This window comes from Pecten maximus, chromosome 4 (genome assembly GCF_902652985.1).
Source record: "Pecten maximus chromosome 4, xPecMax1.1, whole genome shotgun sequence".
In the NCBI taxonomy this organism is placed as follows: Eukaryota; Metazoa; Mollusca; class Bivalvia; order Pectinida; family Pectinidae; genus Pecten; species Pecten maximus.
The window spans coordinates 47849374-47876175 of NC_047018.1; the positions used below are offsets into that span (position 1 = coordinate 47849374).

Consider the following 26802-nt stretch of genomic DNA (forward strand, 5'->3'; position numbering starts at 1 on the left):
TCATAACAGTTCGCATAAGTATGCATTATGAATTAATCGTCATGTTCTGCAGACCTACAATATGTCAGCGCCCAGTTCGAAGCAGCTATCGAGTGAACGACAGCAATGAAAAGATGGACTCTTCTCCAAATTGCACTGATTTTATCGTCAGTTTTTATGCTTATTCAATTAGTGATATGGACGAAATTTTCATCAAAAGAGGTATGTCAAGATAGATGATTAGGCAGACTGAGATCACACTCGGTAAAGTGCACAATCTGCGATACATGCCCAGGGCAGATGGAGTAAAGTGATACTGATAGGCCTACCTACTTTTTAAACGAGCCAGTCTCATATCCGAATGAGAGATCACTAGAGGCCAACGGAATCACAGTTCTTCCATCCCAACAAATCTCTCTAGGATATGTTTATTTCATTGTAATTGTCATTGGTTAATATTTTTTCAGGTTAATAAAACCACGTGCACGTATCAATCTTATCAAATGGCTATAATTGTAAAGGTTTTGCAAAGGTTTGTCCACACTACATCCTCTGTACTCTGGTGTCTACAAGGATTCTGTTTCTGTATGAAGGATTCTGTTGTTTTTTTATGATTTTTTTTTTATGAAGGATTCTTTTTCTGTGTAAAGGATTCAATTTCTGTATGTATAGATTCACTTTAAAGCTCCAAGTATGTTGTATACAGTAGCCCCTGGAAGAAATGGATCCACAGTGTTAAATTTTTGTTTTTATTTTATTTTCAGATCGGAGAGCCAAATCCAAGTAGGGTAAAGGTAAGATATATAGTTAATTTCATTTCAAATATAGCTGACAGGTTTGAATGTTATTGGTCCCCAACTGGTGAAACAAGGGGACTACAGTATATAGATTTCCTCTCGGTATGTATGCAATTTGTTGTTCATTGAGGTAGTCACCAACTACTACAAGGAGACCCTGTCTCAAAATGACCCTAGCTGTTCATTGGGCAATAAACCCAGCAAACAAAGCTGAGGTCAACATTATTGTGCCTGGTGAAGACAACCAGCAGCCTCAAATGACCATGCATATGGTTGTTGACAATGTAAACTTCATTTATTTACAACAGTTGTGAAACAAGTAATACCAACTTTTATTAATCATGCTTGTTGGCCCGGATGGAAGTGTGTGTGGGGGTTAACTTTAGGAGAAAACCAAAATAACTGGAGAAAACTTAAATGGTTTCATGTCCGATTGGAGAAGCATACCCTGGTGGCCAAGGTGAAAGACACGTGTGTTACCACTGTGCCAAACTACCACCCTGGCTATTGATTGGGCGAAAATCCCAGTACCTCCCCCCCCCCCCCAAATAAAAAAAAACACAAAAAACTAAACCAATAAAATTCAACACACAAGCAAGCAAATATATGCATTGATATATATGTTAACCAAGACATGTGTTATTCGAACTTTATTTGTGTTTGTAGGATGTGATCAAAGCTTTAATGAATGTCTGGGATCATGACAAGGGCAAACTGTTCCTGATGGATCCAGACATACTGACAGAATACGCGGAGGACAAGATGGAAGGCCAGGCATGTGGAAGTTTCTGTCAGAGTCAGAAAAGACTTGTCACATTTGGTGTAATAGGAGACGTCAAAAAAAGCCTGGTAAAATCAATAGCATTTGTACACATCTGTCATAGATACATGGTTTTTTCTCACTGGTTTGGGAAAGGGCCTTTTTGTCTCATTTTGGGAAGAAAATTGGTGAATTTGGAAAGATTTTTTCAGGAGTAAACTGGAAAATGGGGTCAATTCACCAGAAAAAGCCCTGAAATATTCAAGTGAAAGTTTTGAAAATTCAGCTAAAACTAGAATATGTGAAAATTTGTTGAAAAATCAGCATGAATAAATAATTACATGGTCTGTTCAAATTTCCCTTTGATGCAGTGTTATCACTATTTCATGCGAAGTATTGCTTATAAGGATAGGGAATCCAGTTGACCCTGATTATTAGCAGTTTAAGAAGTCAAATTACTATTTCTCAGAAATTTGAAGGCTCGAAACATGTCAAATATACATGTTCCTTCAATCCTATAAGTCAAATTTGATTTTGGAAGGTCAAAAGCACTTTCAAGGGTCTACTGGATGACCTGCTTATAAGGATCATATTCATGTTGGTCCTAACTATTCTTGGTTGTGCTTGTTCAATTTATAGTCAGAGACCACAATTTCTAAAAATTACTTTTAGATACATTGTAGGTGAACTTTGATGTATATTTTGTTTGTTTTTATCAAATGTTTGGTACTATGACATTAGGCCCCGTCATTCCATTTTCTTATTTGACGTAATGGCCAACATGTATGCGTCATGTCACTTCTAACTGATGTGATATTTTGATACTGTTATGTTCAAATTTAGTATGAAGGTGTACGTATTTTGACAACACAAATGTCAAGGTAACTGTTTATCTTGATAAGGTTTGTTTTGTCTTCCTAGCATCTAAAACATGTAAATTACCAATATTGTTATAGTTGGGCTTACAGGTAATTACCCTCGTATATAAATCAAAATATAGATCATACTAGCATGAAAATCACAAGCTAATTGCAGTTTTAAAAAAAAAGATACTGAAAATGAACCTCAAAAATGTACCTGTGCACGGGGCCGCGGTGGCCGAGTGGTTAAGGTGTCCTGACACTTTAACACTAGCCCTCCACCTCTGGGTTGCGAGTTCGAAACCTACGTGGGGCAGTTGCCAGGTACTGACCGTAGGTCGGTGGTTTTTCTCCGGGTACACCGGCTTTCCTCCACCTCCAAACCTGGCACGTCTTTAAATGACCCTGGCTGTTAGTAGGACGTTAAACAAAAACAAACAAACAAACAAGTACCTGTGCACTATATGTGCAAATTTTACAGTACTACATGTATATAATGACTATCTCACTAGATATATATCTGCTATCATCACAGACTTCAGGATGATCTCAATTTCAACATCAATAAGACATTTATGTGGATTTATGTCTTTTCAAATTATTACTGTAGATGAAAGTTCAGTTTGCCAACTTAGGAATATAAATTAGTTTCAGAATACTTCTGGAATGATATTTACAACTTTTGTTTTTAAAATTTTTTTGTTTCCACAGAGACCTGTTTTCCACCGACTGCGCAGCTACAACTTTGCCGTAGTGGATTCTATCGATGAGTTTCCAGAATTTGTCGGTGACACATCATTCCACGTCACATCACACGTTTTCCTCCAGAATATGAAATATCCGGAGCCATCCGTACATATATTGGTTCTGTACGAGCGTGCTGCTGGGTTTCTGTGGCACTCGAAGATTCAGGTGGCGTCTAGTGATCTTTCGTTTGGATATGAGGCTGGCTCGTATAAAAAGTAGGTACCAGTATCACTTGACTACAAAATTGCCAGGCAGGGCTCAAAGTGGCGCCTATTTTAGTGGCCATGGTGCCTTAAATTCACAATTGGCAACCAGTAACGGACCTATTAGGCCTGCATGGCCACTAGAAAACATTTGTAAATTAACTTTGGTTACAGAGAGATCTTATACTGATCTAAAGAATTTTTTTTTTTATTATTTATTTAAGACAACTAGGCCAGGCTACTAACTTTTCCAATTGGCGCCTAGATTTTATGACTTGGTAGCCAAATAGGCCACCCCGTAAAAATATTCACTTTGAACCCTGCCAGGGGCCACAATACACATGTAGCTCTGTCGGGTAGTGTGGTGGCACCGTAACCTCAGGTGAAGATCTTAGGTGCATAGTTTGACGCTCCCCACCCGTGTCAGTTTGTATTTCTTGGGAAGCTGGGAAACAGGCCAGTCTCTGCTGTTGTAGTTGCGTCCTGGAACAAGACACTTTAATCAAATTGCTTTTGATTGTATGTGACGGGCCACCCTTATTTTGTTCAGTGTAGTCACCAACTACTACAATGCGACCCTGACTCAGAGCACCTTTGAAAGTATGTTTTTGACTCCCCAAAATAAAATGTGACTCTTGGGATTGAAAGGACATGTCTATTTAACCCTTCAGTTTTCTGAGAATATAGTGATTTGACTTCTAAAATTTCCAAAAAATTAAGAGATAACTGGATGCCCTGCTGATCCCTCAAAATGTTAAATGCTGTTCATGGTTTTATAAACCCAGTAAACAAGCAAACAAGCGAAAATACCAACGATCCAAAGGTTTTGTAATTGCAGATTCAAATTATTGCAGAATATAATAGATATTTCATGAAATGACATTTTAGATACTGGATGGTTATTTTGTGTTAAATCACCATCATGTTAATAACAACTTCATTTACATGTTATGATATATTTATTTAACTTGTTCTTACAACAGATTTGACCTTGAGCATACTGTGATAGATGGTATATCTCTATACATTCCCAAACCTGTGGAGAAGTTTCTGGATTCTGTGCCACAATCCAGATACATTGAATGTGATCAGAAAAGGGCAGACAACTTCCTGAAAGCTCATCCTCCCGATGTATCAAGCAAAGCAAAATATTTTCAAAGGAAGGCCAGACAACTCATAGCTCAAGGAAAAGAGGTGCTTAATAAACTTGGAATGCGATTCTGGATCAGCAGTGGAACACTTCTTGGTACTTAAATCTTTCATTCTTTTTCATTCGTGTGTCTTTGTATAATAATTGGAAATTTTGTATTTGAAATCTGAGGTTCTGAAATAGAAAATTCCCTCTCTTTGATCTTTCTTTTCATAGCCAAATATCAGTGTGAAATCTAAATCGTCCTTTTGCACACCGTTCGCTGTCCTTCCGTTATTATTTATAGTTAAGCATGTTCAATTTCGAGGCTGATCAGAAAAAACAAAATGGTTGATAGCCAGTCATCTAATATTTGGACAGGTTTGATATGTTATTGCAGCATTTCACAGGATTCCAAGTTAGTTCCTCTTGGTATATAGAAGAGCATGTTCATTTATGAGAATAATCATCAAACAAGAGGCCCAGATGGCCTGTATTGCTCACCTGGATATTTCAGTGATTATGGCAAAACACTGCATTTTTAGCTCACCTGGACCGAAGGTCCGGTGAGCTTATGCCATGGTGCAGCGTCCGTCGCCCGGCGTCCGGCGTCCGTCCGTCAACATTTGCTTCAAATCGCTACTAGTCAAAAAGTTCTTATTGGATTTTGACCAAATTTGGTCAGAAACATCCTTGGCAGAAAGGGATCAGATTTTGCATAAATGGTGGCTCTGACCCCCAAGGGGCCTGAGGGGCGGGCCCCAATACAGTGGTCCCCCTCTTATGAGACCACCTATGGGACAGGCATCAGGTGGTCTTATAACGGGGGTGGTCTTTGTTGAGAGTTTTGTCATCTGAGTGACGTCAGTGAAGTCAATGATCACACAAGCTAGTACATATTACATTATATACATAGACAATTCATTGTGTTAAGTTAAAATGTGTTTTTAAATGTTCTCTGTCAGTAATGTTTTGAATTTGGTTTACTTGTTGCATGTGTAAATTATTTCACAAAATTTAAGTGTAACGTTATATCTCGAATAATAAGCAAAAAACGTAAATAGGCACGCTTGAGTGCAGGATCCACAAAATTACCCCCCTCATCCCTGAAAAACGTCGATCTCTAATGTAAAAATACAGAAAATTTGCAGGTACGAATAGCTGAAAAGCACCAACAAAACTAGTTATAGAAAAAATACTTTAATCTGTTATTGTAAGCCTTAGTCCGAATTTTCTGACGATCTTACTACGTAGATACAAGGCAGCTTGAGATATTAATTAACATCAGAACCCTCGGATTATGTAAGCCGTTGAAGAGAAACTAAACAATAATCCAAGCTCGGGATCTGAGTTCGGCGTTTTACCGACATTGGTTCCGATGCAATCTTTCTTGCATTACCACCATTGTGTATCATTTCTAAAACACCGATCTTTTGTTTAAGTGTAAAAACTTTTCGTTTCTTGCTGACTGCTGAGGATGTTCAGCCATCTTTGTAATAAATTGTTTTCATTACCGACAACGATGCGCACGCATACAGATAACAGGGGAGGTCACTCTAATGGAATTTCATCACGTTGTCTAGCTTCGTATACTGTAGTCCTACGTTGTACGTACAATTTAATAATAGCTTTGTATAATGGATACATTGTATACAGATTCCACAATATATTAAATTTGTGAAAATCACAACAAACCATTTGTCTACAAAAGGTAGGAGTAATTATCTTGTTTGTAAAAACATCGGTGGACAAAACAGCTCACTAGCTGGCTATCGCAGTGTAAACAACCTGTCAATCCAATGTGTCAAATTTTACCTGGGTCCACGAATTTCAATGAGCTGGACGTTACACGCTTTTATTATTGATTATTCTATAATTTGAATGTCTTAATGAAACTTTGCAAAAATCTTGGTCGTTCACGAGAGGGATACCAAAGTACATTTCACGTTTATGGGACATGATTAAGCGGTCGTTGGTCGGGTTAGCGGGGTGGTCGTTTAGAAGGGGTAATTTATCGTTGGAAAACGTCGGTGAACGCGAAACTTGGTCGCATACAGGGAGTGGTCGTTCTTGAGAGTGGTCGTAAATAGGGGGACCACTGTAGGGGAAATTGAGGCAATTCCTTTAAATCGCTACTAGTCATAAAGTTATGAATGGATTTGAACCCAATTTGGTCAGAAACATCCTTTGGGGAAGGGGAACAGATTTTGCATAAATGGTTACTCTGACCCCCAAGGGGCCAAAGGGGCGGGGCCTAATGGGGAAATAGAGGTAATTTCCTAAAATCGCTACTAGTCATAAAGTTATGAATGGATTTGAACCCAATTTGGTCAGAAACATCCTTTGGGGAAGGGGAACAGATTTTGCATAAATGGTGACTCTGACCCCCTAGGGGCCAAAGGGGCGGGGCCTAATGGGGAAATAGAGGTTATTCCTTCAAATCGCTACTAGTCATAAAGTTATGAATGGATTTGAACCCAATTTGGTCAGAAACATCCTTTGGGGAAGGGGAACAGATTTTGCATAAATGGTTACTCTGACCCCCAAGGGGCCAAAGGGGCGGGGCCCATTAGGGGAAATAGAGGTAATTCCTTCAAATCGCTACTAGTCATAAAGTTATGAATGGATTTGAACCCAATTTGGTCAGAAACATCCTTTAGGAAAGGGGAACAGATTTTGCATAAATGGTGACTCTGACCCCCAAGGGGCCTGAGGGGCGGGGCCCAATAGGGGAAATTGAGGCAATTCCTTTAAATCGCTACTAGTCATAAAGTTATGAATGGATTTGAACCAAATTTGGTCAGAAACATCCTTTGGGGATGGGGAATAGATTTTGCATAAATGGTGACTCTGACCCCCAAGGGGCCAAAGGGGCGGGGCCTAATGGGGAAATAGAGGTAATTCCTTCAAATTGCTACTTGTCATAAAGTTATGAATGGATTTGAACCCAATTTAGTCATAAGCATTCTTTGGGAAAGGGGAACAGATTTTGCATAAATGGTGACTTTGACCCCCAAGGGGCCAAAGAGCGGGGCCCCATATGGGAAATAGAGGTAATTCCTTTAAATCGCTACTAGTCATAAAGTTATGAATGGATCTGAACTCAATTTAGTAAGAAACATCCTTTGGGGAAGGGGAACAGATTTTGCATAAATGGTGACTCTGACCCCTAAGGGGCCAAAGGGGCGGGGCCTAATGGGGAAATAGAGGTAATTCCTTCAAATCGCTACTAGTCATAAAGGTATGAATGGATTTGAACCCAATTTGGTCAGAAACATTCTTATGTGAAGGGAAACAGATTTTGCATAAATGGTTACTTTGACCCCCAAAGGACCAAAGGGGCGGGGCCTAATGGGGAAACAGAGGTAATATCTTTAAATCGCTACTTGTCATAAAATTATGAAAAGATTTGAACCGAATTTGGTCAAAAACATCATTGGGGGAAGGGGAACAGATTTTGCATAAATGGTGACTCTGACCCCCAAGGGGCCAAAGGGGCGGGGCCCCATATGGGAAATAGAGGTAATTCCTTTAAATCGCTACTAGTCATAAAGTTATGAATGGTTTTTAACGCAATTTAGTAAGAAACATCCTTTGGGAAAGGGGAACAGATTTTGCATAAATGGTGACTCTGACCCCCAAGGGGCCAAAGGGGCGGGGCCCCATATAGGAAATAGATGTAATTCCTTTAAATCGCTACTAGTCATAAAGTTATGAATGGTTTTTAACGCAATTTAGTAAGAAACATCCTTTGGGAAAGGGGAACAGATTTTGCATAAATGGTGACTCTGACCCCAAGGGGCCAAAGGGGCGGGACCTAATGGGGAAATAGAGGTAATTCCTTCAAATCGCTACTAGTCATAAAGTTATGAATGGATTTGAACCCAATTTGGTCAAAAACATCCTTTAGGAAAGGGGAACAGATTTTGCATAAATGGTGACTCTGACCCCCAAGGGGCCAAAGGGGCAGGGCCTAATGGGGAAATAGAGGTAATTCCTTCAAATCGCTACTAGTCATAAAGTTATGAATGGATTTATACCCAAATTAGTCAGAAACATTCTTATGTGAAGGGGAACAGATTTTGCATAAATGGTGCCTCTGATCCCCGAGGGGCCAAAGAGGCGGGGCCCCATATGGGAAATAGAGGTAATGGTAATTCCTTTAAATCGCTACTAGTCATAAAGTTATGAATGGATTTGAACCCAATTTAATAAGAAACATCTTTTGGGGAAGGGGAGCAGATTTTGCATAAATGGTGACTCTGACCCCCAAGGGGCCAAAGGGGTGGGGCCCCATATGGGAAATAGAGGTAATTCCTTTAAATCGCTACTTGTCATAAATTTATGAATGGATTTGAACCCAATTTGGTCAGAAGCATTCTTTGGGGAAGGGGAACAGATTTTGCATAAATGGTGACTCTGACCCCCAAGGGGCCAAAGGGGCGGGGCCTTATGGGGAAATAGAGGTAATTCCTTAAAATCGCTACTAGTCATAAAGTTATGAATGGATTTGAACCCAATTTGGTAAGAAACATTCTTGGGGGAAGGGGAACAGATTTTGCATAAATGGTGACTCTGACCCCCGAGGGGCAAAAGGGGCGGGGCCCCATATAGGAAATAGAGGTAATTCCTTTAAATCACTACTAGTCATAAAGTTATAAATGCATGTTGTAAACTCAGAGAGTCTGGACTTCATTATTTCTTTAAAGCAGTTGGGATCCCCACGCTATAACCATAAATAGCATTGTTTGAGGTTAACAAACAAAAGGAATTGAACATGAACATTATTTTGACATTTGGTCAAATCCAGCCAGGTGAGCGATACAGGCCCCATGGGCCTCTTGTTACAGAAGAGGAATTTAAAAAAAAAAAACGTTACTGCTACATTATTTGGCCCCAACATTTTGCCCCCAAGGGGGCCAGAACAAGCTTTTATGCATATTTTAATCCCTTTGCCCATTTAGATGCTTTACACCACATTTGGACGAAATCATTCCTGCAAAAGAAGGACTTCCAAGAATTTCCTCTATATTCCCAATTTGACCCCCACCTATAAGGCCCGTGGAGGGCCTGACCAACATTTATACAAAACCAGCTTACTTCATTTACTGAGGGAACCTTCAGATAAAATGAAGAACAAATCTTTTTAATCCTAGAGAAGGAAAAGAATTTTAAAGAATTTTCTTCATTAGGCCCCGCCTCTCGGTCCCCTGTACGTGCCAATGGCTAACTCACTATATAGCACTTGAGGCCCATTACATGCATACTAGACCAAAGTTGAAGAGTACACTATCACCCTAGTGCATAACTGTAACAGTCCCGACTGATTTCTTTCTCGGTGAACTATGAAACACAAAATTCCATGGGTAGGGAGATAAGACCAATCTTTTATTGACCCAACAAATATCCTATGATTGAAGACGCCATGACCCTCCTTTTAAAGTCCATTCATAAAATATGTGACAATTTGTAGTTTGTGTTGATTGTTTTTAGGATGGTATCGACAGTGTGACATCATCACGCATGCCCAGGATGTGGATTTCGGGATGTGGATCAAAGACTACAACTCACAACTCATCCACGAGATGGAGAAGGCCGGACTACCACTCAAACATGTGTTTGGCAGGGTTGGTACTCTATGTAGTTCTTCCACTCCGAAAGAATAGCGACACTTCTGAAAAATCACTTCATAGATCCCTCTAATTTCCCCCCTCCCCCGCAATTTATTTATGAGCTCTGCGTAGGGCATAAGGTGACCTATATTTTCCACTTCTTTAAAGTTCAGTCTCAGATTGTGTAGTTGTTCTTTATCAATTATAGTCATACCAGCATAGACTTATTCATGTCCGTCTGTACGTCCTTCCCTCCATCCTGTCGCATCCTGTCCCATTCTGCATCAATAACATACATCTGTATCTTGAAAGCCCTTCAACAGATTTTGGTTCTTGTTTACACCATAACATCATAACATACATCAGTCAAGGTCAAAGGTCACATCTGATCCCTCCAGAATGGGACACAATTACATTGTCCCATTTCGAATCAATATCTCAACAATTGAGAACACCTCAATAGATTTGGTATAGCATCATAAGATCTAGCCCAATTGTAATATTGTGAGGTATGGGGAACTCGCTTTAAGCTACATATCATCAGACAAAACCAACAAACGTCTTTCCAGTTCCAAGTCTTTATATGAATCATCAAAATGTATCTCACAAACGAAAAGAATTACAACAAAGGGGAATAACTCATATACATATGGAGTTAGATTATCTCCCCTAGATTGTACAATTATAAGATATCTCACGGACCAGTAACACCATATACATAACATGCCCCCCTTAAAAAATTGAACCCTGTGAAATTAACAACTGGTCGTGAGATGTCTGATTACATGACATGAATATACAGAAATCAAGAATTTTACACTATTCATTTAAACGTTACTATAAAAAAAACCGAGTAAATCTGCAATAAAACTTCCCTCACACAACACCATGTCTGCATCATACCTATATCTACCCTCCAGCTGCGCATTTCTGGAACACAAATACAAGGATGCAGATTTAATAGCATGGGTAAAAGAACTTCACATACAAAAATACAAGTTATTAAGCTACATTTAAAATGATATTAATTTCAGTAATTTAACAAGAATTGTATTAAACTTTAGTAATTATTTATGACTTCTACAATATTCAAGAAATCCAAACTTTAGGCACATACAAATTTTAAAATACAACAATCATAACAAATACACTTTGTACCTATACAAGATGCTATATACAGTACACATGTATTCAACTATGAACACAAGAATGATTACATTTGATACAGTAGATCAAATGCAGATTATCATTCTGAAACCCATCAAGCTTGTCATTCAAAAATAATACAAGTAACATGATAAATGGTAAATCCGTTGTGGTAATACTAACTTTGTAATAAATAGAGGATATCTAACAGTGTTTTCAGTAATACCAAATATATTTCACGAGTGGGGCTAATATTTTGATATTTTTCACGAGTGCGTAGCACGAGTGAAAAATATCAAAATATTAGCCACACGAGTGAAATATATTTGGTATTACTGAAGACACTGTTAGATATTCTGTTTATTACATTTTTTATCAATGAAAAACCTACCCTGTATGCTAACTAGGCCTACAGCGAAAGTTTGCATACAAAAAAATGTAGTTCCCCCTGTCCAGGTGCTGACATATATGTCGGGCTTTCTGATTGGTCAATTATTGTGGTATTTTCTAATCATTAATTTGATTGGTCAAATCAGCAAAAGTGATATTTTTCATCACTTTTATAGAATGAATAATTTTTGATATTTCACTGGTAAAAATGTAATAAATACATTTATCATATGATTACCGTTATATACGGTGTCATAAACCCATCACATAAATTTTCTTTATGACACTAGTGTAATAACACCTTTCGCTACGCTGATTGGCTGGTTCCGTGAGAACTGTATTCATACGCGTGGGAACGACCTACTTCTTTTTACTACGACTCGTAAAAATGGCGACTAGTGCTTGTAAACTTTGAAAAAAAATCAACTGAACGACAAATTGGTCTATTAACATAACATATTGTACAATCAAATATAAAATCCAAGATGTAAACATCCTAAGTTTTTTAATTATATTTATACTATAAGATGTTAAATTAGGCCTGGCAAACATCTATTTTATGACCCCTAGTAACATATTTCAACTCCGATAGAAAATTGCGGTTGCGTTGTCCGATGAGACATATCTAGTCTAGATTCTTTTCAAATAAACAAATAATAACATTATTTAATAAAATCCTCATGAAAAACGGCAATGTAGTTTGTTACAACTTGCCTTCAACGGTTACTCAGAATAACATGCAGACACTGTCGTCGACAAACACGTGTAATGTCAAAACAAACAACACTGCCAACAAATCGGCATCCAAAGTCGCTTTTCACGGCAGTCTGAACACAATGTTCAGTGGGAATATTCACGGTGGAACATTTCACATCTCCATAAACTCCCGCGAGGACGAGGATAAACACAAAGCAGTGAAAAGGCGCTGTACAATGGTTCTGTACGACAGCGACAGCGAATAGACATTTGTACAACGAAGCCTCCATTATCGCGCCAAGTGACGTCACGGCTTCGTCACATCAAAAACAGTCGCTCATGAACTTTCAAACTAAAATATTTTCCTCATTGTTTCAAACACCAAGGACAATTTATCTATTATAGATTAAATGAAAAAATGCTGAAATTTTGTTTTGAGACGTGTATTTAATAAAATGAATCCTTTTCAAGAGTCAGTTGTGTTAGAACTATTTCTTCTCTCGTCGGTATAATTGACCTACTTCGAAGGTTCGGGTGATTTGGTTGAGATGTGACGATTCAAGGCAAAAGAGAAAATCAGTTTTTGATGGGGAACGATGAAAGAAAACGTCATAAGATAAAAAGAATCTGTCATTCGTTTCCCTTCATATTAGATTTATGATACTCGTTTAGAATTTTTTTATTTTTGCTCGCCAGAGGCTCGCAAAAATAAAAAATTCAAAACTCATATCATAAATCTAATATGAAGGGAAACTCATGACAGATCCTCTATATATATATATAAACTTTTAACTTGCAATATCACTATGTTGTGTACAATAATGTATTATACCATGTGATTTCAGTTATAGAGTAAACCATGAAAACTATGCTAACATTAACAAAGCAAACAAAGAACGTCACTGCTATAGTAGATCGAAAAAAAAGTTCAAATATTGGTATGGAGTCCAGACAATTCCAGATATCTGTAGGTAGACCAGTCTATTATAAGTTGAAGTTGTCAGACTGGAACTGGAACCGAGATGAAATGTTAACAATGAAAAATTAACTGCAACAAGCCAACAACTGAATCCAGCGAAATACCGTCAGCATTATCCCGGGGTCATGGTTAGACGTCAGGTATAATAATCAGGATACTGGATCGTTTAAATGTACGAATCATGATAAAGGAATACTTTTCCTTGGACAAACGAAGTAAATCAAATGATACCGCGGACCGTAGTCACACTCAGATCCTCCATCTATCATCATGTTGGTGACGTCATGGCACATTGTATGAAATATAAAGACATCATAAACAGTGGAACACGGAAAGTTTCTTCCTGCATCAATATGTATATCCGATATATCATAAAAGTCACTAAGTGATACATGCTGTCAGTGGATATGATAGTGTGAATTCATCTGAAGTCCACACCTTCCCGCCAACTTAGCACATGGCGTGAAATGTCTGATGTCTGGCCGACGAGCCGAGGCTGACTCGCCGGCCACACCGGCGAATACACAATAAAAAAGTTACATAATAGTAGATGAACACCAAACCGGATTTAGATTCTCCACCATGTAATATTGTGAGGTATGGGGAACTCGCTTTACGCTACATATCATCAGACAAAACCAACAAACGTCTTTCCAGTTCAAAGTCTTTATATGAATCATCAAAATGTATCTCACAAACGAAAAGAATTACAACAAAGGGGAATAACTCATATACATATGGAGTTAGATTATCTCCCCTAGATTGTACAATTATAAGATATCTCACAGACCAGTAACACCATATACATAACACAAGTTTCCTCTGACCCTGACACCAGACTCGGGCTACCTAAGACCAAGTTCCTTGCAAAGATGAGCAGGAGCATTTATGTCTTACACACTTTCTCTAACCTTAGGTGTAAGAAAATGAAGTGTAGTTCTTCAAATATATTATATTTTTTCTAAGCATTATTCATATGACTCCAGGAAGTCATTGTTAACCCCCATAGCAACTCTCAAGCCAGACATTAGAACCCTAGTACACTTATAAAAGAGTTTATTTATGCCTTTTAACACTTACACCAAAAACTTAACATTTAGATAAAAAAAAAAACGCTGACTCGAGACTGGGATGACCACTTTTCAAGAAGCAGGCTAAAAAGGAAAATATATTGATATAAGATAATTTTCAAGTTTGATAAATGTGTTGCTTGAAATTATTTCATAATTTTTCATTTCATTGAATTAATTTGTCTACTATTGTAAAGAGTTATTGTCTAAAATTTTTTTTTCGTAATATCACCTAAAGATAAATTTTCGCAAAATTGCCTAAAATAAATTTTCGTAAAATTGCGGTGTAGAGTGCATCTTACAATTTTCCTGACTACACAATGATTTTTTTTGTAACTGCTTTGTCTCCCCAGATCAACGACACGTTCGAATTATCATTCCAAGCTGGGGATGTAAAGTTAGACATCTTCTTTTTCTTAACCGGATCAAATGGGAATAATTTTGTAGGAAGATCCCTAGGGTGGGCAGGGTTTCAAACTGACAAGATAAGGCTGACTCCCCCGGGGCTTGAGGGGCGGGGCCAAAAGGAAGCAATTTGGCAATATTTTTTTCACTTGTCAATTTTTGAAAAAAAAGTGTGCACTATACGCGAATATTTACGGTATTAATGAATTCTTCTCTGGAACTTAGCAATGTAGATTTATATTTCAGTGGTAACATCCCTTGGTTGGTGGGATTCAAATTTATGCAAATGATGGGGCTGAACCCCAAGGGAGCTAAGGGGTACGGAAAAAAAGGGAGCAATTTGCTTATATTGCTATAAATGACTTCTTATCTGGAACTAAGCAATGCAGTGGATATCGCTCATACATGAATGGTAGCATCCTTAAGGAATTAGGATTCAAAAAGCTAAAGATGGTTGGGCTTGCCAATACAGGGGGTTTGAGGGGCAGGGCCAAAAGGGAGCAATTTGCCTTTATTGCTATAAATGACTTCTTCTCTGGAACTAAGTAATGGTTATTGTTCATATTTGACTGATTGCATCCTTAGATGGTGGGGATTCAAAAACTACGAAGTGTGGGGCTAACCACCAGGGGACTAAGGGGCAGGGCCAAAAGGGAGCAACTTTGTTGTATTGCTATAAACGACTTTTTTTGTTGAGATTCCCACCCCATAATCTTATATAGCATTATATTGTTGGGCATAAAGAGATAAACACAATCATGATGTAAAAATAGGCCCTTGGGTTTTTCCCCACCCTAAGGAACTTTCTTGGTTATGAAATCGTTGAGATTCCCACCCCATTACCAAATACAATGTATAGCATAGGTGGATACCAAGATTTTGGTTTGTTTTTGTTTAGCGTCCTATTAACAGCCAGGGTCATTTAAGGACGTGCCAGGTTTTGGAGGTTGAGGAAAGCCGGAGTACCCGGAGAAAAACCACCGGCCTACGGTCAGTACCTGGCAACTGCCCCACGTAGGTTTCGAACTCGCAACCCAGAGGTGGAGGGCTAGTGATAAAGTGTCGGTACACCTTAACCACTCGGCCACCGCGGCCCCGCGGATACCAAGACATCAACCCAATCCTGATATAAAAGTAGGTCTAGCAGTCTTTCCCCACCCCAAGGGACTAGTTCCTTTAAAAACAATCATGTTGAAAAACAATCCCTGGTGTCTTTTCACACCACCACGGTATCTGTCTGAACTTTGTTTCTGGGTTTTCTCTTTGAAACAGTTGAGATTTCCACCTATAACCATTTATTGTGTTGTTTGACATCTTGGTCAAATCCAGGTGAGTGATAAAGGCCCTCTGGGCCTCTTGTTTTTAAGGCATATGTTTTGCTCTCAATGTTCGATTTTCTCCCTTTTTGCTCATCATAGAGAACATTGATTCCTGAAACAATTAGATGAGTGAGTTTTGATAAAAATCCACAATATACATGTAGTAAGTATGTTGAAATGAGAATGAAGTGTACGTATGTGTGTAAATAATATATGAGATGTTTATTCGATGAACTTGCCTTTAAAAGGATATTTGTGATATGATCTATATTTATGTAGGAGATGTGTGATGTTATATTTGATTTATTTGTGAGATTAGACCTACACTATCATATTATCTTATCATGTTACATATCAAATTCTCTAGCAGGAGAAATACATTATCCATTTTAAAAACTTTAATATCTTGCCTGTATTTTTGTTTTCCATTGCTTGTTTTAAATCATTCAGTGGTTGGCATGATGATAACAAAAATTGATAAAAAAAAATAGCGGGGCATTAGCTGCATCATATGCAAATGACGTTTTTGTTTTGGCTGATTTTTTTAGCCCACCATCATCAGATGGTGGGCTATTCAAATCGCCCTGCGTCCGTGGTCCGTCGTCCGTCCGTCCCTCCGTCCGTCCGTCCGTCCCTCCGTCCGTCCGTCCGTCCGTCCGTAAACAATTCTTGTTATCGCTATTTCTCAGAAAGTACTGATGGGATCTTTCTCAAATTTCATATGTAGGTTCCCCTTGGTGCCTAGTTGTGCATATTGCATTTTGGGACTGATCGGAAAACAACATGGCCGACAGGCAGCCATCTTGGATTTTGACAATTGAAGTTTGTTATCTCTATTTCTGAGAAAGTATTGAAGAGATCTTTCTCAAATTTCATATGTAGGTTCCCCTTGGTGCCTAGTTATGCATATTGCATTTTGGGACCGATCAGAAAACAACATGGCCGACAGGCAGCCATCTTGGATTTTGACAATTGGAGTTTGTTATCGCTATTTCTGAGGAAGTACTAAAGGGATCTTTCTCAAATTTCATATGTAGGTTCCCTTTGGTGCCTAGTTATGCATATTGCATTTTGGGACCTATCGGAAAACAACATGGCCGACAGGCAGCCATCTTGGATTTTGACAATTTGAGTTTGTTATCGCTATTTCTGAGGAAGTACTGAAGGGATCTTTCTCAAATTTCATATAAAGGTTCCCTTTGGTGCCTAGTTATGCATATTGCATTTTGGGACCAATCGGAAAACAAAATGGCCGACAGGCAGCCATCTTGGATTTTGACAATTGAAGTTTGTTATCGCTATTTCTGTGAAAGTACTGAAGGGATCTTTCTCAAATTTCATATGCAGGTTCCTCTTTGTTCCTGGTTATGCATATTGCATTTTGAGACTAATTAGAAAACAACATGGCCGACAGGCAGCCATCTTGGATTTTGACAATTTGAGTTTGTTATCGCTATTTCTGAGGAAGTACTGAAGGGATCTTTCTCAAATTTCATATATAGGTTCCCTTTGGTGCCTAGTTATGCATATTGCATTTTGAGACCAATCGGAAAACAACATGGCCGACAGGCAGCCATCTTGGATTTTGACAATTGAAATTTGTTATCGCTTTTTCTGTGAAAGAACTGAAGGGATCTTTCTCAAATTTCATATGGAGGTTCCCCTTGGTGCCTACTTATGCATATTGCATTTTGAGACCAATCGGAAAACAAAATTGCTGACAGGCAGCCATCTTGGATTTTGACAATTAAAATTTGTTATCAGTATTTCTCAGAAAGTAATGAAGGGATCTTTCTGAAATTACATATGCAAGTTCCCCTCAGTGCCTAGTTATGCATATTGCATTTTGAGACTAATCAGAAAACAACATGGCTGACAGGCAGCCATCTTGGAATTTTACAATTGGAGTTTGTTATCGCTATTTCTGTGAAAGTACTGAAGGGATCTTTTTCAAATTTCATATGTAGGTTCCCCTCAGTGCCTAGTTTTGCATACTGGGACCAATACGAAAACAACATGGCCGACAGACAGCCATTATAGCTAAATCTTAAATTCTATATATAGGTTCCCCTTGTTTGAATAGTACTAGAGGGCTGTTTCTGAATTTACACAGATAAGTAAGACTTAGAGGAAGGGAAAAGTAGGGAAAAGATCAATCTGACATGGAACCTATAAAGATCATTCAATGGTGGGCGCCAAGATCCCTCTGGGATCTCTTGTTTGTTTTTTTGCGCTTTTTGGTAGGGAGGGAGGGGGGTTGGAGAGACAATGAACATCTATTATACAGGAAACAATATTTTCTCTAGTTTTTACATGTATGCACTCAAAAACTCAAAACCCATGCGAGTCGGAGTAGAAAATATTTTTTTATCTTTGTAATTCTTTAATGGTCTCATGTTATTTCTCAATGTCTCCTTGTAATTTTTCAATGGTCTCCTTGTGAAATTTTTCAATGGTCTCCTTGTGAAATTTTTCAATGGTCTCCATGAAATTTTTCAATGGTCGCCTTGTAATTTTTCAATGGTCTAGTGGTAAATTATTCATTTTGTCGTCGGTTGTGACATTATTTTGTTGATTTGATGTCAGAAATATGATTACGTTTATATGATACATGTATATGATAACACATTCGTATGTATGATAAAATACTGTCGTAACGACAGTACAGACAAGTAAATTGTCAAATTTTCTAGTAGATAAATTATGAACAATATAGTAGAGTCTTGTTTGTGTTAATTATCTATTTGGTTGAGAACTAGTTCAACAAAGGCCTACTGTTATTTAGTAGAAATTATCTTTAGGTGGTGTTCAGATACTGTAAACGTGGACATTTATGCAAGGTGGAAATTTATGCTGATTACGCTGAGTCCTTTTGATGGCAAAAATTTCCTCCACACATATTATTTTGATATCAGTTTGTGTAACCTTGAAATACAAATAGAAATAAAAATAGGTGAGTCAATTGCGAAAATTATCCCAACGCATATAGTTTACCATATTGAAATCGTGAAATTAAGCCCCTGCGAAAGTAACCATGTTTACAGAATATATACATGCATATGTTTCTCTCACTGTTTATGATGAAGCCAATCCACCAATTATGCGACAATAGCCTATGTTCAGCAATTTGAGATTCAGTTCTGTGTTTAATCTCAAGTATAAAAAACCCTCCTTATCAATATTAATGTTTTTTTATTTGTTATTCTGTGGAATATTAGGCGGATTAGTAAGAACAATATCTTTTTTGTGTTTTTGTTTTTTTAGCTCACCTGCCCGAAGGGCAAGTGAGCTTATGCCGTGGCGCGGCGTCCGTCGTCCGTCCGTCTGTCCGTCCGTCCGGCATCAACTTTTCGATTCAAGCAACTTCTTCTCAATAACCAAAAGGCCCAGAGACCTAATATTGGGCCTGTAGCATGCTGGGGTGAAGGGCTACCAAGTTTGTTCAAATGAATAACGTTGACCTTCATTCAAGGTCACAGGGGTCAAAAAGGCTAAAATCTTTAAACGACTTCTTCTCAATAACCAAGAGTCCCAGGGAGTTGATATTGGGTCTGTAGCATGCTGCGGTGAAGGGCTACTAAGTGTGTTCAAATGAATGACCTTGACTTTCATTCAAGGTCACAGGGGTCAAATATGCTAAAAAAAATTTAAACGACTTCTTCTAAATAGCAAAAAGACCCAGGGACTTGATATTGGGTCAGTAGCATGCTGGGGTGAAGGGCTACCAAGTTTGTTCAAATGAATGACCTTGACCTTCATTCAAGGTCACAGGAGTCAAAAAGGCTAAAATCTTTAAACGACTTCTTCTCAATAACCAAGAGTCCCATGGAGTTAATATTGGGCCTGTAGCATGCTGGGGTGAAGGGCTCCCAAGTTTGTTCAAATGAATGACCTTGACTTTCATTCAAGGTCACAGGAATCAAAAAGGCTAAAATCTTTAAACGACTTCTTCTCAATAACCAACAGGCCCAGGGAGTTGATATTGGGCCTGTAGCATGCTGGGGTAAAGGGCTACCAAGTTTGTTCAAATGAATGACCTTGACCTTCATTCAAGGTCACAGCGGTCAAAAAGGCTAAAATCTTTAAACGACTTCTTCTCAATAACCAAGAGTCCCATGGAGTTAATATTGGGCCTGTAGCATGCTGGGGTGAAGGGCTCCCAAGTTTGTTCAAATGAATGACCTTGACTTTCATTCAAGGTCACAGGAATCAAAAAGGCTAAAATCTTTAAACGACTTCTTCTCAATAACCAACAGGCCCAGGGAGTTGATATTGGGCCTGTAGCATGCTGGGGTAAAGGGCTACCAAGTTTGTTCAAATGAATGACCTTGACCTTCATTCAAGGTCACAGCGGTCAAAAAGGCTAAAATCTTTAAACAACTTCTTCTCAATAACCAACAGTCCCAGGGAGTTGATATTGGGTCTGTAGCATGCTGGGGTGAAGGGCTACCAAGTTTGTTCAAATGAATGACCTTGACCTTCATTCAAGGTCACAGGAATCAAAAAGGCTAAAATCTTTAAACGACTTCTTCTCAATAACCAACAGGCCCAGGGAGTTGATATTGGGCCTGTAGCATGCTGGGGTAAAGGGCTACCAAGTTTGTTCAAATGAATGACCTTGACCTTCATTCAATGTCACAGGGACCAAAAAGGCTAAAATCTTTAAACGACTTCTTCTCAATAACCAAGAGTCCCAGGGAGTTGATATTGGGTCTGTAGCATGCTGCGGTAAAGGGCTACCAAATTTGTTCAAATGAATGACCTTGACCTTCATTCAAGGTCACAGGAGTCATAAAGGCTAAAATTTTTAAACAACTTCTTCTCAATAACCAACAGTCCCAGAGACCTAATATTTGGCCTGTAGCATGCTTGGGTAAAGGGCTACCAAGTTTGTTCAAATGAATGACCTTAACCTTCATTCAAGGTCCCTGGAGTCAAAAAGGCTAACATTTTTAAACGACTTCTTCTCAATAACCAAGAGTCCCAGGGAGTTGATATTGGGTCTGAAGCATGCTGCGGTAAAGGGCTACCAAGTTTGTTCAATTGAATGACCTTGACCTTCATTCAAGGTCACAGCGGTCAAAAAGGCTAAACATTTTAAATGACTTCTTCTCAATAACCAACAGTCCCAGAGACCTAATATTTGGCCTGTAGCATGCTGGGGTGAAGGGCTACCAAGTTTGTTCAAATGAATGACCTTGACCTTCATTCAAGGTCACAGGAGTCAAAAAGGCTAAAATCTTTAAACGACTTCTTCTCAATAACCAAGAGTCCCATGGAGTTAATATTGGGTCTGTAGCATGCTGGGGTAAAGGGCTACGAAGTTTGTTCAAATGAATGACCCTGACTCACATTCAAGGTCACATAGATCAAGTATGCTTAAATCTTTAAATGACTTTTAGTGAAAAGCCAAAGTGCAGAGAGACATTATATTGGTCCTGTAGCATGCTTTCAAATAACTGCAGGATCCATATATGATAAGGTGCAGGTGAGCGATTTGGGCCCATTGGGCCCTTGTTTGTTATATATATCAAATGGTGCTAGCATGCATTACAATTTATGCATTGTACAATTAACATATGCTTTAATATAGCATTTTAATTATTTTGTTTATCTTTGTAAAATATATTTTGATAAGTCACATAATCATGGCAAGACAAATCCAAAGTCCTAAAATTACTGGAGGCTAGAAGGTTTTGGTGGTAATTTGCCCAATAGACAAGCTGAAATTTACTTGTAATCTTTACCAAAGTCAAGTAATCTAAGATGCGACTGATTCAGTTCAATTGGATTACTGTTTCAACTTGAATAAATTCTTTTGAACCTGAACTTGCCCAAAGGACCAACGATGCTGAAATTCTATTTCTTGTCTAGGTGTTATTACTCATAAATTTTACATTATAAACTTCTAGCTGCCTCCATGTTTTGCCAGCTTATACACATTAAGGGTGTTTTCAAAGACTTTAAGTTCATTTCAAATTAGGGTTAAATCGCAATATGGTGATTGTGCCAAAATCATAATACAATTGCATGGAGTTGTTTATTTTCCTTTTATTTCTCTTCCTTTAGTGGCAAAAGTTCAAATATTTCTCATTTTATTGGTATTGAAAATGGTCTTAGATCATCAAATGTTATGTGATAATCATTCCATATTTATACTTTGTGATAATAAAACCCATTAATCAAAGACTATGTGTTGTATGTTTTATTTTTTTTTTTGTTTTGTTAATGATCTAATGATGGAGCACTGCACTTTGTCATGTGGTGATTAAGGTATTCACCAATAATATATCTTAGATGGTTTAGACGTTATCACAAAGACACGACTTATAAAAAAGGATTGCTTTAAAGAATTGCATTTGCTCGACCTAGAAGTCAAGGTCACACTGTTAAACGTTCGTTATTCATGATATCTATATGAACCATAGACTCTAAAAACTCTATAACGACCTATTTATTCCCGATATCTATGTGAAGTCCTGACTTTGAAAACTCTATAACGATCTATCCTGTTAGACATTCACTATTCCTGATATATATGTGAACCCATTGACATTTAAAACGCTGACGATGTGACAAACCTAGATCTGACCTAGATTTGCAGGGCAGGTGCCGGAGCACAAGGCCATTTCTTCTTTGACGTTTTCTTTGATCTTCGTGTTATGTTCCCATTTTCCCATCGGATTTGAGTTAAAACTTATTTTGTTTCCATGTTAGTATTATTTGCCAATATATTCTGAAACCATTTATCCCCGTTTTGTTTCTTCTTACTTTTGTTTCAAGAAATGTAAACAAATGTTATATAATGTTTGAAGAAGACTGCCTGCAGACGACCCATCCCGTGTCTGTATCAGGTAGCTGCCCGGCTTATTAACACTATATTTTGTTTGACCGTGTTTTTATTGTTTTGTACCTTGGTTACTGGTGTAAATACTTTGCTATGTTTGTGTTGTAGCTTCCCTTCGTACAGTCGTTAATATTTGTGCGAAGCCACATCGAGTTGTTATTAGCGGTGTACCTAATGAGTGACCAGGGACATTTTGCACGCCCAGGATTTCGTTAATGAAGATTGTTTTGATATTTATTTCTGTAACATACTTACAGAGACATATATAGACCATTATCTAACACCATGCAAAATTTCACTTCGATCAAATGATTGCATAATACGGAAATGTACCTCTGAAGTTGCAGTGCAGCGTGCACTCGGGTGTCGAGGGACATTTTGCATACAGATTATATATTTATCTAACACCATGCAAAATTTCACTTCGATCGGACGAGTGTATATTATTGTATTTTGTTACTGAATCCAGCCTTCGGTGATCACTTCACTGCCCGGGCCATTTTATATCTACCTGCGATCTGACAAAGTAATCCCGTAGCACCGCCCACCTGCGGTGTGACCGGTAATTGTATTGGTTTACATAACAACTTGACATGTTCCTGTTAATTGATATATTACATATTGCAACCCGGAATAAAATACACATAAAAACTTACTATTTCATCAGTTACGATTATTCCTTCAGTTACATAGTTTCAGTTCAGTAATTAGAACGTTTAATAACATCGTAAACTTTGTGTTCTAGAATAAATACGAAAACTGTAATTCTAATTAAGTTAAATGCTAACATTCTTTTTTACAACATAAACAGTTTTAATGAGTGACAAGCCCGCGTGTTCGGCTAATCTAGCTAGACACTCGCTAGATAACGTACAATCATGGGCAAAAATATATATTGTTTTAGTATTCTAGTACAATTAATGACTTAAAAATGAATATATCAATTATTTATCAATCTCCTGCGAATCAAATAGAATATTAACATAAGCTTTAGGCTTTTTTTCGAATCCTTACATTCATGTAATGTGTACAACTTTGCTGTTTACAAAATAAAATACTGTTTAAACCAATCAAATAGAATATAACGCATTATGACAGAATTAATTGTTACGTAAAAACTCCGTCGTTATATCTGATAAAATCTTGTACTGCTGCAACAACACGTGTACAAATAATCATCAATTACTATTATTGGTGACTACGTAATACGTACGATTGGCTTCTTGAAATATTAGATCTATAGATTCGAGTTGTGCATTTTCGAGATTTCGTGAAAAGGGAGTAAATAAAAAAAAAAATAGTAAAAACAAATTTACGAGAAAATGGAGTATATATATCTCCGAGATGTATCAATATGCATATCAGTTATCAGACTCGCCCAATTTCCTGTAAAAAGAAAACCCCACAAAAATGATAACAATATTAACGACTATAGTATCAAAATAACACAACATTAACTATTATTAAGGTTTAAAACAAGTGAAAAAATTAGGGTGCGAAACGTCTTTTCATAGGGTGCGAAACGTCGCGGTGCGAAACGTCTTGGGGGCGAAACGTCATGGTGCGAAACGTTTTGGGTGTGAAACGTCTGACATTCTTGAGAACGTACCGGGCCCATGACGTCGCCTGAACCCCAACTACTGCCGTGATAGAAAACGGAAGACCTGTAACCAACCGATCAGCCTGCCTGCAGACGACGAATCCCGCGTCTGTATCAGGGATCTGCCCGGCCTGCAGAACGTACTGAATGTCTCCCCAGAGCTTGAGTCACCTGAACACAGCTGCTGCCGTGAAAGGAAACGGAAAACTTGTAACCAACCGACCAAACAGTTTGGGCCAAAGACAGGGAATTTTTCCTTTGAACTTTGACCAATGCCCGGCCGGGCAAACGTCGATAGCACATTTCCTGTCTCGGGTATTTCTGCAGCAGGCGTGATCACGTTGATGATAAATGTCCGTGTGTAGTAATTTATTACGTACTATGCAAGAGGATTCCAGTTCATGGTGTTGGCTTTTGTTGTTTCTATGTGGACCCGGAGGGAAACATGGCACCTAGCTATTGCTTTAGACTGTATATGTGGAAGAAGTGTAAAGGATTAATTCTTCCGCGTATAAAGGATCTACCTAGAAACTACATGCACAACACCAGGAGTAAGAGGTCCCAGAGGCATGTTGATGCTCATAATTGAGTTATCATTATTGAATCTCTGTAGACAGGTTTTTTCTCTACTTTTCTCATCTTTTCTATTTTTCTGTTGATCATCTGTAATCAGGCGAACTTGCATATGAAAGCTTAGAAAGATCAATGAAGAACTTCATGAGAAATAGCGATAGCAAACTTCAACAGTCAAAAATTCAAAATATCAGTCTGTCAGCCATTTTTATTCCAATCAGTCTGAATGAGACACACTGAGGAGAACCTCAATTAAAAAAATCAGAAAGAAATTTCGGAGAAAAAGAGAAAACAAACTGTATCTTTTTTAAATTAACAATGACGATCTGACAGCTGTTTAATTGTTCTTCAAATCGTTCTCAAAATTTAAAATGCAAAATTAGAGATCAAGGAAAACCGACACACACAAATGGAGCAAAATCCAAGAAAAACCTTTTTAGAAATAGAGATTACAAATTTCTACTGTTGGCCATTTGGTTTTTCCGATCTGTCTCCAAATTAATCTTGCATGACTAGCGCCTTAACGGTCTCCTGAGATTTGAAATATTTCAGTTAATTAAATTGACCCTTTTTTGCCCCACCCATCAGTCCCTGGGGTCAGTCAAGGCCAACATGTGCACACCATCACACTGTCATCTCATACTGATAATGTTAGCCAAATTAGAATGTATTCCAATACAAATCAAACAAATAATAGTCAAAAATGTGATTTCCCTATATCAAATATAGTAAAGTTTACGCCCTGCCCAGGGGCAAACGTGAGACCCAAGGGTCATGAAATTCACAATTTGGTAAAGTACCTTAAGACCCTTCCATCTATGAAGAACATTTGATTCTACCTTATTTTGGTCTTGAGAAGAAGATTTTTGAAATTTCAGTCAATTTAACTTTTTTTTAGCCCTGTCCATCAGCCCCTTGGGGTCAGTCAGGACCAATATGTGTATACTATCAAACTGTCATCTCATTTTACATTATAATACTGGGTATACACAATTCAAAATAAATCATTATATTACATGTTGATTTTTTAAACACATGTTATCTTTTTATTTAACTCCAAGTGGACTTTTCGATATTCTGACCCTTGCATGAACCCCATACTCGGATGCATAACACAGTATACTGCAAACATAAGTGTCAAAACGTTTGATTAATGTGTACATGTATATGGGTTCATTCCACTTACACAACGTGTTGTTTCTGTAGAAATATTTACCTGGACACAATTTAACTATAGTCTATTTAAATCTGTATGTTGAATTGAACATATTATTTTCAATAGATTGACACCGTTTGTAAGTTATTCTCAAAACAAAAACAACAACAACAAAACCGGATATTTTATATGCCTCTTCAGTGTGATGAGCTATTTTTTCAAATATAAATTAATACTTAGATATAGATATGTAGATTCAAAAATGTTATTCTAAATTTCTGGAATTTTGTTTTGAGATTAGGTTAGAAATCTTAGTTTAGAAATTCCAGCATATATCAGAAACATGAAGAATTATAGCTGGCGCACCTCCTTTCTCCGTTTAATTATAAAAACAAAACGTTTTTAAGATGGCGTGGTTCGCTTAGTTCCTCTATGGCAAGCCTAGTTGACATTTATTCACGGAACAACGTTGATCCAGGAATTTTCCAAATTATATAACATATCCCATGTATTATGTAAGATATCTTATTTGAT

At 37.8% G+C, this 26802-nt stretch overlaps 1 protein-coding gene across 1 annotated transcript; it reads left to right on the forward strand.

Annotated features, from left to right (window-relative positions):
• The first annotated feature begins 12 nt into the window (after window positions 1–12).
• On the forward strand, window positions 13–24808 carry LOC117326589 (fukutin-like). The gene is made up of 8 exons (XM_033883346.1): window positions 13–201; window positions 744–773; window positions 1443–1625; window positions 3108–3358; window positions 4330–4592; window positions 9969–10102; window positions 14722–14828; window positions 24592–24808. Exons 1-8 carry the CDS (start codon window positions 106–108, stop codon window positions 24806–24808), a joined length of 1281 nt encoding a protein of 426 aa, XP_033739237.1. The 5' UTR covers window positions 13–105.
• The last annotated feature ends 1994 nt before the right edge of the window (window positions 24809–26802 follow it).

What these genes read in the sequence shown, in the direction of transcription:
- LOC117326589 (XM_033883346.1), top strand. Translation starts at nt 106, where the DNA reads ATGAAAAGATGGACTCTTCTCCAAATTGCACTGATTTTATCGTCAGTT. An exon ending in CAAATCCAAGTAGGGTAAAG is followed by an intron (nt 774 to 1,442) that starts GTAAGATATATA and finishes TTGTGTTTGTAG; the next exon opens with GATGTGATCAAAGCTTTAAT. An exon ending in GAGGCTGGCTCGTATAAAAA is followed by an intron (nt 3,359 to 4,329) that starts GTAGGTACCAGT and finishes TTCTTACAACAG; the next exon opens with ATTTGACCTTGAGCATACTG.